Below are 16,118 nucleotides of genomic sequence, written 5' to 3' on the forward strand. Positions count from 1 at the left end.
ATAGTTCACTAGCAAAGACAAATCCCCTCCGTAACAGAATTCCAGGGGGATGGTTTCAACTCTTTAAGAACTTTTGAAAGAACCACAGAAACATGTGTCCATGTGGAACGCACTCAGATACACCGTTTTGTGGTTTTCCCCCCTCAATTCGAGTCCTGTATGTGCAGGGCACTGAAATAGTTAACTTCCAAGTGTATCAAAATGATTTCATAACTGCAGACCTTTAAAAAAGGCTGGGATATGGGATTTCTACATCTGCTAATGGGTTTTGTGGCTGTAATGCTATGGCAATCCACAAGGCTCTTGTTTTGTGGTGGCTTAAGTTTAAATAACATAATCCTTCTTGTATTAGTGTAATGTTTTTAAAAATTCCTTGAACTAATAAAATATTTGGTTAAATTTCTAATCTGCATTTGAGTAAATCTGTATTTGAAGTTTAAAAGATAAGTGGTACTTGACATTTGCCTTGCAATTATGTGCATGGTGTATTAATTGAACGACACCATTCCACAAGACCATCTTCTTTGTTTTCATGTAGCGATTCCAGACTTTAAAAGGTATGGCTTTCCTTTTTGGCTTTTTTACTCACAATTATTCTTTCCATTTCATTTTTCTTGCTTTTACACAAATGTGATGCATTGGAAAAAGCCTGAAATTTGTTTTCTCTCTGCTCCTATTTGCATACTAGAATTGCTCCTAGTTTTGGGGTTTTTTTTTATGAAACAGTAAGTTATGTAATGTGTTCGTGCAACTACACGTAGCAATGGACAGACAGTGCATTCTCGTTACTGATAAATTTAAGTCCTGTTAAAACTATTTAACACCAGTTTCTGATACTTCAACAAGATGGTACAGCTTTGGTGGCAGCAGTGAGGCAGCTTTTGCTCAGAAGTTGGGTGGCAAAAAATGGTTCTGCTTTTGTTGTCAAAGTTCATTAAGAATGTAGAGCTGTCCTTGCAATGTGCTATCCAATTCTTTACTTACAAAGTGTTTTAGCAGTAGAGAGATGATACATATCAGATGATGAACAGAATAGTTAGCATAATTTTACTCTATTTCCTCTTTTTTAATTTCAAAGTAACCAACTTATGTGTAGGAACAAGAAATAAATAGCCAATTGTCTCTTCTGAGGAAGCCAAGCTGATATTTTTATTTTTTTTCCAGTGCTACTTTGTTGTAGGTTGGTGATCTAACAGGGAAGCTAAAATTTGGGACAAAGTTGTCAAAGTGTATAATTTTTTTGTCTTTACCTTTTTACATTAGGTTTTCCAATCAGAGATGTCTATACAGCAGCACATACTTTTTTCCACTTTGCTTATGTTGTGTTTTGTTCTGCACTGGTGTCTCTTGCTTTCTATAAAATTATATGCAGGTATTTCTGAGATTAAAAATAGACATTATTAAACACATATAAGAATTTAAGATTGAAGTGGGATGTGATAGTCAACACTGAAATGTGTAAGTTATCATAATATTAATATTACCTGATTTTCCCTAGTGCCTTTCCTGATTTTGTGAACCTAATTGTCCTGTTTGGGTGGGCTCGATTTTAGAGTCTTTCCCCATATTAAACACAAGGCTGAAGGGAATGCTTTCATTCACAGATGAAAAAGGTCTGTATGCTCAAATGAAAATATCAGGCTAAGGTAAAATATGGAGTGTTTAATGACAAGTGACAGGTTCAATAAGAACTCTTTCCTTTAGAAGAGCCCTCTGCTTATAGCCTCCGTCTCTCAAGGACTGCAACGTTTTGGTTTCCTGGAAGTAAAATTTACCCAGGACCACATTTCTGCTTGTTAGTTATGGAGACCTGTCTTCTCTATAGACTCTAAAGGGCACTGCCTTCTAATAAATTTAAAAAAAATTGAACCTGAGAGGAACTTTTTTTTTTTTTTTTTTAATGCAACCATTGTTGGCTTTGGGGTCAGGACACACAAGCACCAATTTCAGATAATTTTGGTCTTGGTGGTTTTGGCTGGAATTAATAATATGATGTTATGAAATGCTTAAAAATATATGATCTGCATGTTCTTTGGTTGACCGTCTGCAATCCTGTCAAATAAACACACTCCCAAGCACATACTCCACTCCCCCTCTCTCTGTCCCTAACAGGCATGTGGTTTTTTTCTTCCTGAGTCCAGTAACAAAATGTTCGTTTATTCAGAGAGCTCTGATGACAGAAATTTGGTATTTTGGGGAGTGGGGGAAGAATGAAAACCATAATGTCTCAATTCTAGTGAGATGGATAAATGGTTTTCCAAATTTGTCTTTTCCTCCTGGGTTCCCTTAAACCACAACTCTCCAGAGATCTGAGAGGTTAACGAGTGTCTGGTCTGTAAGCAGGATAAAAAAAACCAAGCTGTTGGGCTGGAGCAGAAAATTTTTACTTCAAAGAACTAAAGCTTGGCTATTGTGAAAAGGAATTGATATGCTGTATTGTCCTAGAAAGGTGACATTTACTGAAATTTCAAGATATTTGAATGGGTACTTGGAACTACATCTGGAAGTATGCATATTTTCTTATCCTGTCACTCCAGCATCTTCTGGAGTTTTTAGGAGGAATCTTCAGAATACTGTGTGGCATGGAGTTGTGTACTATTGGGTCTGTATTGCAACAGCTATCCATCAATCTCTAATAGCTGCTGACAAACTGTATGTCCAGAATCTGTGTAAAATAGATTTGTACACTTTAATGAACAACTGTAAACCCAAGTACATTTATTTATTTTATTTTTATTTTTCCACACCTAAGTTTTGCTAATTTAATGTATAATTCCCAATCCCTGAGTTATTTACACAAGTATATGTTGTTTTTTCCGTGTTGATTATATAATTCTTGTATCATTTGGAGCAGTAAATAGGAAAAATACTCTTCTAGTGGAAAGAACTGAATTTTCATTCCAGACAAATGTGCAATTTTTTGTTCAATAATGATTTACTGAGATCCAGACAAAGCTCAATGAAATGGATAGGTAGCTGAATACCTTCTCATCAAGTGAACCTACTAAACTCATTAAATATCAGCAACTATTTGTTAAGAGGCACCATAGCATGTACACACAGTCACTATCAATGTTCAAAAATCTGAAAACGCGAGTGAAGCCCAGTACATTTGGTCTTAAATTACTGAACCTGTTGACATGCTATGATTGGATCTTGAGGGTAGGGTGGCTGAAGTTTTTTTCAGATGATCTGTTGGTGATAGTACCATGCCACAATGAAAATGATGGTTTGTCATCTTTTGTCTGTTAGTAAAGAGAGATCATGCTTCTGTAATTAATCTATGAACTTACTTTTGGACAGCGTGTATGAAGCTTCTGAGGAAATGGTTAGATTTAAAGAAAAGCTTTCCAGACTTAAAGTTCAAGATTTCCTCCATAACTTTCTAGGCATCATCAGCTTTGGAGCAAATTGGTTATGCTAGTTAAATGGTGTTACATGTTTTCCTGGGACAAGTGAATTTCAGGTGCTGAGTTCATGGCTAATTTCTCTTCCGTATAGACCACTGCCATATCAAATTCCAGCCTTGCCTGCCAGCTGAGTGGAGTGTACTTTCTTTATCCCTTGGATAGCACAACTCAACATGTTAAGGCCCACGAAACTGTCAGCAACTCCATTTGAGCCTGGTAGAAATCTGTTCTTTGATGCCATCTTGCATCTGCAGGATTTACTCCAGAGAACAGTCTGATGTATCTGACCTGTGTTTTCTCACTGAGCTCAGATCCATCCTTTAGAATTATTCGGATCAAAATGTTCTTTCTCTCTCCCTTCCTCTCCCAGTACTTTTTAGACAGTAATTACATCAGGAGGAAGATTTGGCCTCTCTGTCCCTGGATAGTTCTCTCTGCTGTCCACCCTTGTAGATGTTAGTGTTCCTTGGGCCTGACTAGGTGCTGTTATCACCTATACAGGTGTCTATCATTTCAGTAAGTGGTATTTTCAGTTCTAAGTCATCCTCCTTCTATCCTCTAGGACAGAACCCCATGACATAAAGCACTGAAAGGATATTAATTCACTTTGCAATTTGTTGTCATTTTTTGAAAGGGTAGCTTTTTCTTGTCAGTCACCAGATCGTTCCTAGCTCACCAAAAAGGGTAAAACTTAACATTGTTACATGCTCTTGATAATTAAGCAAAAGTGTGATTCTAAGCTCATAGATACATGAATCAAATCTGTATTGTCTGTCTCTCAGTATTATATAGAACTTTTGTTAATGAAAATGCAGCAGATATGGACAAATACAGGCTCTAAAGAGCAACCATACCTCATAAAAACCTAGATGTATGCAAATTATTCCTCCTTTTTCGTTTGAGCTAGACACAATGGTAGCCAGTAGTTTTGGGATCAACTGACCCTCCAACCCTTTCTCGGAGAGATTCTGTGACAGCTGGCTATGCATTAGAAAACAAGATACATATGCAGTAGAGCCCTTAATATGCATCACGATTTGTTAATGATGTGAAATTCCAGTAGTAATTTTAATTTCCATCAGCTTTTACAATATGCTACAGAAAATGCAATGTTCCACAAAAGTTGCATTCTATACTTACTTGGAGGGTTGTGATTTTTCAGCACAGTGTGTGCAGTTACTGTAGATACAAGTAAATATTTAACCGTGGCAGATGCTTTGAGAAAAACTAGCTCTTGTTCGTATCATGTCATAAGTCTCCCTGTCAAGAGAGCTTTTCCTAACTTTCCTGGATGTCTGGGAGAAGTTCCAAAAAAGATGACCTTTTAGCTAGGCTTTTTGTGACTTATAGTGAGGGGAAGTTTCAGGGGGGGGCGGGGCGGCGGGGAAGGTGGTTTGAATTTTAGTCTTTGTTTTAGGAATTAAAAATTCATAATTAAGCATTCCTGGATACGTCTACTTATATGGTGTAGATAATGTGTGGATGATGAATAGACAGCCTCACTTCATATTTTGTTATATCTGTGTGAAGTAGTGTAGTAGTTACGGACAATACTCAGGTATTCTTCATTTGTATTTCTCTCTAATGGTAAAAGGACTTAAGAATTTTCAGTGTTAATACGTTAATAATTTTTATCATTTAACATCACAGAAACAGGACTGGAAAGAAATCCTCGTTCATTGAATAATGGAGGAATATTGCACAGTACCAAAAAATGAGTGCGTAGTATGAAACAGCAATATGAAATTACAAATTACACAGTTGGTTTTCTATCTCAGCAAGACAGTAGTGGACATAAGAATGAGCTTCTAGCTAAGAAGGAAGGTTTCTTCCCTTTACTCTATTGGAGGCATAAAGTACAACTTTATTTTAAGGAAGGTCATGAAGACTTGGTAACAAATTGCCAGACAGAAAACGTGACAAGGTGGGAAAAATATATTGATAAACAAGAAGGTATGAAGGAATTAAGTCAAGTACTGAAGCATCTACTCAGATGAGGTCCTGTTCTTAGGAATATTAGTCCCTTTCATCTCTTCTCCTTTCACACGTGGATCTGATGGACTTTGCAAGACAGTAAATTATCTATTTACTTAAAGGAAGCTCATCTTTCATACACATTAAGCCTTAAGAGTATTTACCTGGGTCTATTTCTAATACCAGTTTTCCCAATTTTCTGTGCAGGAATCTCATACCTGTTTCTCCAAAAAGCAATATATAGACAGAGCGTATAGAAGTATGGGTAACCATTAAAGAAGTGTAAATTTACCTCTCCCATTTCTTAATTTTCTTGGATTTTTGAGATTTTGGTGGTTTAACTTTCTTACAATGTGAGCTGTGAGCCACAAGCAAACTGGGGACAGCCCTGTCTCCAGTTTTAGTAAAGCCATTTTTTCTGATCAATGTTTACAAGATCTGACTAACTTCATTGTTGCTCATGGGTGCAGTGTTGCATGCTGAAGCAACAACAAAAATAATATACTTTGGAAGATGAAAATTGTTTGTCTCAGAAACAGATTTCTCTGTTGCTATATGAATTGTTCTGTTATTAAGGAAGGAGGATGCACTTTTTTCCTCCGTCTAAAATGTAGTATACATTTCTGAATATCAGAATAAATATATGACCCTGTTCTTTGATTTGACATGGCAGTTCTTATAGAGACAGAATCTCTCATTCTACATAATCAACATTTATGACATTAAATACAATGGTAAAGAATTACCTTCTTCTGTGTTTGACCAGAAGGGAGCACTCCTTGCAGAATACTTGTTACAATAACTTTTACAGAAATTAAGCTTGAAGAGACTTGAAACTGGGAATGGATAAGCGTATCTCTGAATAGAAACTTAGCCATCTGCTCTATTTGTTTTCACTTTACAGTTTAGTTTAGCATACATTTATTGTGGTCAGGTTAGACATATTTACTGCCTTCACATCTTTAAAAAAAGAGGAACCATTTCACTCTGTCTTCTTATATAATGTAAAAATGCTCTGCAGTTTTGAACAGAGAGCCGGAAAAAATTCACTATTTACAACCAACATTAGGCAGTCTCCCAATTATCCCAGTATTTCCTTAACTGCAAATTGAGATTTGTAGTGAGAGAAAGCCATTATATGGCCTGAGAGTTTTCAATAGAAGAAAGAGGACTCCCTACATCCTAACATTTCTCTGTGATCCATCAGGACTATTATTCTCCAGACGCTCTTTCACCCAGTCATTACTGCAGAAACATTAGGTGTCAGTGGAAGATGAAACCTGCTATTTGTACTCTCTTGCCTGTTTGGCAAAGAGCAGGATTGGTACCCTTTATGGTATGCCAGAAACTAAGTACAGTGAAGACTGGACAGCTGAATGTGTGCCAACAAACTTAACCACTAGATGTTTTTTGCAAGGATATTTTTTTTCCCCAAGATTAGAATCTGAGTTCAAACTTCTTTCCTAAAAACTGTCAGAGAGATTAATGTAACTGTTGACAACATGCTGTGGTTCCTCTGAGGAGGTCTCTCCTGAGAGCAGAAAACATTGAGGGCCAGATTTAAGCAAAACAATAGGAGAACATTCAAGGGGAAGAACAGCTCTCTTTTCATTTTGGTGTCTTATTTCATAAGCCTGAGAAACGGCAATAAATTTCATTTTTTTCCCTCTTCTGTGTTTTTTTTTTCCCTCTCTCTCAAGCTTTTTTTTTTAATTTGTTGTGTTGAAAATAGTTTCTAACTCATCTCTCCTCAAGAAAAAAAATGCCCAATTGCTACAGCTCATTTCATAGTCTCATTGTTTAATAAGATAGCTATTCTGCCTTGTTATTGTTTTGCCCAATAGAAAAGCAGGGGAGATGGGGTGATGAGGCGGACCTAAAAACAGGCAGAATTAAAAATGTATTTTTTAAAAAAAATAATACACATGGAATTTTTTTAGTTGTGTGCGTGTGGCAACAAATGCTTCAGCATTTCCTTTAAAAATTTTTCTCTAATTGATTACAAGTAGTAGTAAACCTAATGCACTTCATTCTAATTCAGTGTTATTCCTTAATCTTGCTTACCAAGCTGCCCAAATTGCTGTCACTCTTAAACTGCTCTCCCCCTCTCCCTGTAGGAAACAAGCCTATTTGGCCTTTAGTTAGCACTTTTCCTATTAGATTTTACTCTTTGGCTAAAATTTACACACTTTTAGGGAATATCAGGACAACTACTCTTACTGTGATGTGCAAATATTAGCTGAGATTGAGGCTTAGGCTGCATATCATGTATCCATAACTGCCAGAAGGTTGTAAAATAGTAGAAGTCAGCACCAGTCCTTACAGCTGTTGAGTTTTGTTTGAGGTAGACTCAGATGTGAATGCAGGTGGTGGGAAAAACTAGCTATATTGGTATCACTTAGTCTTCTACTGAGGATTAAAGGAGGATCTCCTTAACATTCTAGAAAATGTCTATAGTCAGTTAAAATTCATTAACAAATTCCGTTTAGGACATTACGTTGTTTTTGTTGCTGGTGCTTTGCTACCTGAGTCTTAATGTCTTTCAAATCAGATGGTTTTCCAAAGCAGGGCATGAAAAGCAAGGGAATAAAAGCTAAAGGAATTCAGTGTCCCAACAACAATTATCCACACCCTTCTAGTGCACAGCTTTCTTCTCCATGCCGGTCACCACCCACGTACTTTTCTCTTCCTCCTTTTAAAGAACCATTGTGTATTCTTAAACTGTAAACATTTTTTGCATTGTAAGTAAATATGTCTTTATATTGCAGTGCTATGGAACAATTATTGCTTTATGCTGTGTCTGGTTAAAAATGGCAAATGTAATATTTCCTGTAAATGAGTCTAAATTTCTCCAAATTTCTGAATTATTACTGATTTAGTCAGGATATTTAAATGAAAGATAACCTATATAGGTCAACAAGTATCTCATAACTCTAACTCATGGATAAAATAGCAGATAAAATTCAGTAAGAGTATGTATTAATATATGTCAGGAGAAACAATCTTAAATATATGTACACGAAAATGGGTTCTGATCTAGCCATATTGCCATATGACAACAATCTTGGAATTAGAATAAATATTGTCATGAAAATATCATTGGTTAGCAGAACTATTAAAAAAAAAAAACAACAATGTTGAGAAATATTAAAGGACAAACTAGAAAATACCACTATGCCACTGTATACATCAGCGGTGCATTCACCTCTTGAATCATGTCCAGTAATGTGGGCCATCCATCACAGAAAGGATATGGCAAAAGTAGAAAAGGGAGAAAGTAGTAAACATAAGGACAAGCTTCAGTTCAAACAGATATTCAGTAAATTTAAACACTTGAACATGGAAAAGAAATGAGTGGAGACAGGAGCTAGGGAGTATTTTTTACAGCTTTGCAGGATGAGAACAATAGATGATCATTTTGGAATATTTAGGGCTAGAGAAAAACAATAACTGTTTTTCTCTTTCCTCTGAACTAGTTTGGGCTTTTATAGAAAGAACTGGAATTTCATACAAAGAAAAGAGAATCTCTCAGAATGTGAAGTTTCCACTTCCTCATCCTTTTGGGTTTTTTGGCTAGTGAATTTAAATGGCAGTTTTTCTGAGTGCTGTGATGCTACGTTGCCTGTACAAATGATATTATCCATGTAACAATGAAAATATACCAACAAGAAGCTTTTCTTTTAAAATACTTCATTTCAATATTTTTTAACTCATTATTTTCTGATGGTAATATCTAAAATTCCAGGTTTTACCTGTTTCTTTTCAGTATTCTGTTCTTATCAGTCATATCTAGTTGGTTTCATGTTGCATAAGTGCATGTGAATTCACTTCTGCCACACACCTGAGTCATTTTGTTCCTCCTGACCCTTTTTTGCCAATTTTTTTTAAAGTTTCTGTTATTGTATCCAAGTCGTAAGTATGTTTATTTCCCCTCTTCAAATGTATCCTTACATTTTTACATACAGTGGTAAAGCTGATCTGTGCATTTACTCGTAAAGGTACTGAGAATAACAGAAACCAGTTTTTAATATTTTAAGCAAAGCATTTCCCTAAATTGATATGTATATGTTTGGTTAGTAGCTGAATCCAGTTGTACCAAGAGAGGTCTTTTCCTTGAAATTAACTTTACTTGATGTCTCAGGTTTCCAGGAGGATTGTGGGTGGGTTGGGCTGTTCCTAGACAGTGTGAGGAACTTTGATGATTTACTTCTGGTGTGTGAAATTGTTTTGATGATCTCTAGTTGGAAGTTGGGGAGATAGGAGAAGGTGAAAGTAATTCTGTTTTAATTTTCTTTTTTTTCACATTAAATAAAATGAATAGTGGTTGGTATTAGCATCTCACTAGATTGTTAGTCCTATGCAGCAACTGATGACTGCTTTAAAGGAAGCAATCCCTAGCACAAATACAATAGCTACTTACTATGATGAAAATCAAGAAAGGGGCTTTAGAGACTAGAATGATTGCATGAGACCAAGATGATTGCAGGATTTCCCTTTGAAACTGAGAGAGATTCAATGGAATCAACTGCTGGATAAGCGTGTCCTCAGTGGTGTTGTATCACTAGCAATTTTTGTCATATGTTCATCTATGAAAAAGAAGACAATAGAATTATAGCTGGCTGTCTATGTGTGCTGCTTCTGCTGCTCTTTTTTTGCTGAATGATTGAAAATGAGCAAAGAAAGGTAGGTCTTACAACTAATGTGATATATTAGTACAATGATGATGACAGGACTGACATTGGCAAGGACAGTTCAAAGGAACGGGGCTGTATCAAGGGAATAACGTTTGGGTTCAAGCTTTTTATTAATAGTGCAGTTAGTTAAAACTGCCACTGTTTTTTTGCTGTAATTCCATATCCATTTAGGAGTCTTGAGTCATAGTGTTGATTTATGTGTGAAGAGAAATTCTTCTTACAGTAACATTTCCTCAATCACCCTCCAAAAAACCAAACAAAAACAAAACCCCAAACAAAAACAAACCCAAACAAACAAAAAACCCCACAAACACCCAAACCAATTACAGATATCTATTGCTTTTGCTCACTTCAGAACATTTTCACAGCTCTATTGTCAGCCTTGAGTCTCATTCCCATAGTCCACGAAGTGACCCACTGTGGTTATATAGAAGCATAGTCCCTGTAGGTTTTAAAAAATACAAATGTGGTAATTTGCAACAGCTGAAGCAAAATGTTAAAGCTGTTGGCACCCTGCATGAGCTGCTAAATGGTAAGCCTGGTTGTTAGTATTGGCAAGGTACTTTGGTCTGTCTAGGTTGTTGCTAATGAAAAGTGCCTATACAAAACCAACATACCAAACTGATTGCTGTGTTGGGAGCGCCAAGCTTAGAGTAACAGAAAAGAAGTGTCAAAAGCATGGCAACTATCGGGAAGAGATGTTGCCAGTTTCTCATAGCAATAATCCGTTCTGCCTTTCCCTTTTAGGCCTGTGTAATGGTGTCTATAATCATTTGTCCTTTTCTTCTCCGTCCTCTCCATTCTCTTCAAGAAAAATGTAAATAATCTAGGTTGCAGTGGAATTCCTCTTCAGTGTCAGAGGGTGTTGTTGTAAGTACAGAGCTTTATGATGGACATAATTCAACTAATACTGCTTAGGATCCTTCCCTATTGTTACCTGTAAGCTCTACATATTTCAGATTGCGCCTGATGTTAAACAAAACTGCTATATATATTGGAAACACCTTTTGAAAAACACACCTGTGAGTGGCAGCACATAAAACATCTTGTAAGAAAAAAAATATGAAGGGATGGAGCTGTACACATTTTGTAGACACATTGTATAATGTTCAGAAACAATGTACAATGTACACAAATGTATACAATACATTTGCAGCAATTTTCACTTTCAAAAACTTCATGGGTGATTACACATCACATGGATGCAGGATAGATTAAATTGATACATCCTTTTAACATGCATCTCTTGGACATCCTACCACTTCCTTCCTGAAGTGAAAGAAAAAGCCGAGAAATGTGTGTCAGTCACACCTCCTTTTCCTTTCAGGCTTTCAGACAGACATGTATTGGAATGAGTTTTGCATACGAATCAGCTACAGGATCATAATATGGGTAGCAAAAATTTTTATTGTGCCTGAACTCTTGGCACTCGTGCAGTGTCGAATGGCTTTTTCTTTGTGTTGTCACCAGTGAGCATAAAGGCAGAGGTATCTCCTGTAGCCCAGTTTAATTCTATCTCTGACATAGAATCTCATGGATGTGGCACTCAGGAGGAGAGGGAGGGAGGATCACAGAGATATTTGGGTAGGTAATACATCTTGAAGAATCCAGTTATGGTACAGTAAGTAATTTTTTTTTTTTCTTTCTGAATAGTCATCTTTATAAGCTTCATGAAAGGAGAATGCCACTGTTTTTCATTCTGCAATTTTCTCAAAATACAGGAAGATAAATTTGCCCTCAGTGCCACATTCTATTGTATATGTGAAGCAACGCAAGTTGTACTCTGGTCCACAGCTTCAAAGGATCAGTCACTGCAGGAAAAAAGTTGTAACTGTAGTTATAATTAACAGAAGTTTTTCTCCAGCATTTAATGCTTATCACAATAAAGACAGAATACTTTATGTAACTAAAAAGACAAAAGCAGCAGCAGCACAAGTTAAAAGTTGTCATAAGCCTATTGTGTTTCAGAGTTTGGAGCCAAACAACTGGAAAAAAAGCTGATATGTTAAAAGGCAAATGCTGGTTTGCTTTTATTTACTTTTTCTCTATTAGTATGTTTTGTTTGAAACAGCAGCTTGTATTTTAAAACTAATAATTCAAATGTTAATCAATTAGTCATGAATCAAAGAGCTAGAAACAAAATAATTATTTAGAAGTGTCTTGAGGCTATTCTGTACTAGCAGAGGTGCTGTCTGGCTAAGCAACAATCTTCTACTCCTGCCAGGCATTGGTGTGGTTTTATAACGTAGTACACACGTAGTGACACTATTACAACAGTAAATTTGCAGGTCTTCTAATTAGGTTTGTCTGAAACAGAAAGTGAAAACTTGTAACTAATCTCTCCTTACTGGATGGGTTATTAGTATTAGACTAAAGTTAAAAGGTCATCATTTCTAGACAGTTGGTTGTACATCGACACTGGATTTTTTTAACTTGCAACCCTGTAGCATATATATAAAAGTTTGTGCATTGTTTTAGGAAGAGTAATTATATATGAATGCAGACTTTTCTGGTGCAGGTAATGTGACACTGTCTTGATCAGTTTTGGTACCATCAATTGCTCTTCCTCCTGTCCCTCAAGAATTCGCCTGTCTGAATAGCGCTCTATACAGTGTCAAGGTTAATACAGTGTCAGATTCACCTCTTAAATGTTTGCCTGGGATGAAGAGTGAACATACCTTATGTGTTAGTATGTTTTATTCTACATTCTTATTTTAAAGCAGTTTCCATTTTACATCAGATGTTCAAATGAACCATTCCCACTTCTGTTGTTTGAAAGGAAACACATTTCCTTGGCTATCCATGAATAATATATCAAGAAGTACGATCGATTTTTATTGTGTAATGCAGATAGGCAAATAAATATTTTTCATGTCTGGCACAGTTAATATTATGTGCAAAGTCTTTTGTAAACTTGTTATTCATCTTTTCGATGAGTCTTCGATTAGGTTAATCATAACCATAAAGTAGTTTTGGAAGATATTATCAGTGTTTCAGAAAGATTCAAAAAGTATGAAAACATGTTCTGCAACTGCTGTTTTTGAAATGAAGAAATCTCTGTTTCTTTGGAAATCAGCAATTACTCGCCTTGTGAATCCACTTTGGAAAGTAACCATCAGCAGAAAGCTCCTCTGCCTGCAAAGCCTAAAAAATACTGTTGTCTGTGCTAGTGGTTGAGTCCTACCTTTTCTCTACAAAAGGGCAGTGGTGTCAGAGGTCTTGCACTGGTCTCATACAAAGCTTTGCATCTCTGCTGGAACACTGTCATTGAAAGTGGCAATTTTGAGACTGCCAGAAATGGTATTTATACAACAAGTATCCTTGGTGATGTATCCCAAGTGCTAGAAAGCAGGAATTAAGGAATAAGTCAGGTTCATTCTTTAAACTCTAATGACTAATTTTTGCATTATGAAGGTTACAAGGTCAAATTTTTTCCAGGTCAGTCATTTTTTTCCTTATTCTTTATATGGTGTGGAACACTTTCAGAGAAACAGTGGAAAATTTCAATCCTAAATACAAAAGGACAGAAAACAAAGGGGTAAATCTGAAAAAAAAGCAAAATGCAGAAAACAAAGGGAAATATTTTTTATTCTTCCACTGCCGCTGAGATGGCTAAAAAGCCCGTGTAATTTAATTGTGCATTAATATCTCATCTGAACCCCTTGATCTAAACCAATCTGCAAGACAAGAAATGTGGAAATCTTCCATCAAGCTGTTCGTTTTTGATGAATTTTTTAAGCAGCCATGGTCCAAGACATTCATATATATCTGGCAGGACAGCATGTTTTTGTCCAAGCTGCTACAGCAGAAGCAGGAGATATACATTTATTTTCCTATCAATATTGAAGTAAGGAGGGTCTCCTTTACAAATAACAATACCATTAATTTTGTATATAATTTTTCTAAGTTATGCTGTTTGTATAAACCGATAAACCAGTATATTTTCTGAGGAGCAATACAGTTTTCTTCAGTGGTCTTTGAATATATGTGGGACATCTGATCTTGCAACTGTGAAGATGCTCTTAATTGAAGAATAAATTTTAAGAGAGTCTTGATACTTGAATGTCTGAGATTCAGACAGCCCAGATGAACCCTTCATAATTCCTAGAGAGTTTTTTATTAAAAACTTACTTAAATGCTTAATCTGAGCAATGGAAAACTCTGCTGGGTTAATGTTTGCTTTTCTCCTCCATAACCTGGAAATGGCAAATTCCAAACTGCAGCATTATGTTTCCCTTCTTACCACGCCTGCTCGTGAATGTGTGAGCAAATGGGCAATGCTTGAATGCCTGCTACCTTCCCACCAATTCTGGCTTCTATGCTTCTTTGGAACTGCTTACTAATCTTCATTTACCAACAACCTTTGCTTATCTATGCTGTGTAATCTGTCTGGACTGTTTTATGTCCAACATGGAGGGCAAGCACTCTTGCTTTGAGGTCGTGCTTTGCTAGCTTTCTCCTTCTCTTTACTGTAATCTTCCTCCTACTCTTGCATCACTTCATCTTTCTTCCCTTTGTGTGAAGATAATTTGCCTGCAGTTGCACCTTGGGAGGGAGAAACACATTTTGGTTGGCATAAAACTTGGTTGATTAAAAAGCTGTAGTTCCAAACAAGTCATCTTCACCTAGTCTCCCGTCATTTTCCAGGACAATCTACGTAAAAAGGATGATCGGATTGAAGAATTGGAAGAGGCACTCAGAGAAAGTGTTCAGATAACTGCAGAGCGGGAAATGGTGCTAGCACAAGAGGAGTCAGCCAGGATCAATGCTGAGAAACAGGTCTGCAATCTTATAAAGTCACTGGTAGTCCTCTTAGGAAAGTAACCAGACAGTACAGTACTATTTTCCCTGCTTTACTATGAGACACTGCTGGTTTTGTTTGATGATCCTGTATCTCTGTTCCAACATTAGGTAACAGTCTGCAAAGCCTTCATGATAAATTGTATTTCATAGGTAAGATTTTCTTGAAATTAAAAGAAATATAAGGTATCTGGAGCTTTAAGATATTATTTTAAATAGTAACTCTTCTGATCTATCTTGCCTATCAAAGCTATCTTCCTATGTGTCAGCATACTTAGGTTCACTGTGTTGTTCTCTGAATGTATTTAAAGATGATGATTTTTGTTGGCGTAATTGTATGTATGGACTGGAGTCTCATTGCACTTGCAAAACAACTGGATAAAGAGACAGATCCCTTGGCTTGAGGCAAGCATACACAGAGAAAATACACACTTGTGTGTTGAAGCCACAAGTGTAAACTTTTATGCGTGAATTGATTCTGTGACACTGACGGAAGAATCATGGATGTGCCTGATCTTAACTCACATAAGTAATTGTCAAGAAAATCATCATTTATAAGTAGTGTGTAAAATTCCATGCGATTTTTATAAGGCTTTTGAAGCAGAAGCTGAAACTGGCATTCTTGCTGTGCTTTTTGTGAACCTCTTTGGTGTTTTTCACTGTTCCTTACTTGACTGTAATTAGCAAAGAGGAGCATTTGGTCAGTTTCATTGCAGTGGAGTGATGTCCTTCTCTTTTTTATTAAAATAAAAAAAGTTCTGACTAAAGGCACTTCAGAACATTTTAAGGTTTTTTCCAACATGTATTCTTATATCACATACTTCAACGAAAATAAGATATAAATATCTTAAGTAGTATTCCAAGTTTTCAGGAAGAAAGCAACTGTTTCTCTTTAGGCTGGAGTCAAGCTCCCTGTTTGCTGATAAATGTATTGAGGATAATTCTGGTTGCTGTACCCTAAGATTGTAAGCAATGTTATGGAATTCACTTTCCAGATTGCCTTCTTTCCAAACTTCTTGTAGCCTTTAAAAAAACTGCATGAAATAGAAATGTTAACTAGGTAGTGAATACCACATCAAAGATTAGATCTCCTTGAAAGGAAAATATTTATCTCACAGAGGAGCAAGTTCTATGCTCAGATGGGAAAATAAACAAAACAGTATGTTATTTCATGCCTAGGATGTCATAATGGTTTAATTTCTTTGGTACAAGACAAAGTGACCATTTTCATGTTCTTTGA

General features: G+C 36.2%; 1 protein-coding gene across 1 annotated transcript in view; it reads left to right on the top strand.

Moving 5' to 3' along the window:
* LOC104462985 (ELKS/Rab6-interacting/CAST family member 1) overlaps positions 1-14,902 on the top strand; it is a gene marked incomplete at its 5' end in the record, with an annotated part of 96,807 nt that extends 81,905 nt beyond the window's left edge. Inside the window, one exon of the mRNA XM_010075151.1 lies at positions 14,726-14,902. Within this exon, the coding sequence (XP_010073453.1) occupies positions 14,726-14,902 (177 nt within the window). The remainder of the gene's footprint in view (positions 1-14,725) is intronic.
* Between the last annotated feature and the right edge of the window lie 1,216 nt (positions 14,903-16,118).

Source organism: Pterocles gutturalis, unplaced genomic scaffold, assembly GCF_000699245.1.
Source record: "Pterocles gutturalis isolate BGI_N339 unplaced genomic scaffold, ASM69924v1 scaffold9852, whole genome shotgun sequence".
In the NCBI taxonomy this organism is placed as follows: Eukaryota; Metazoa; Chordata; class Aves; order Pterocliformes; family Pteroclidae; genus Pterocles; species Pterocles gutturalis.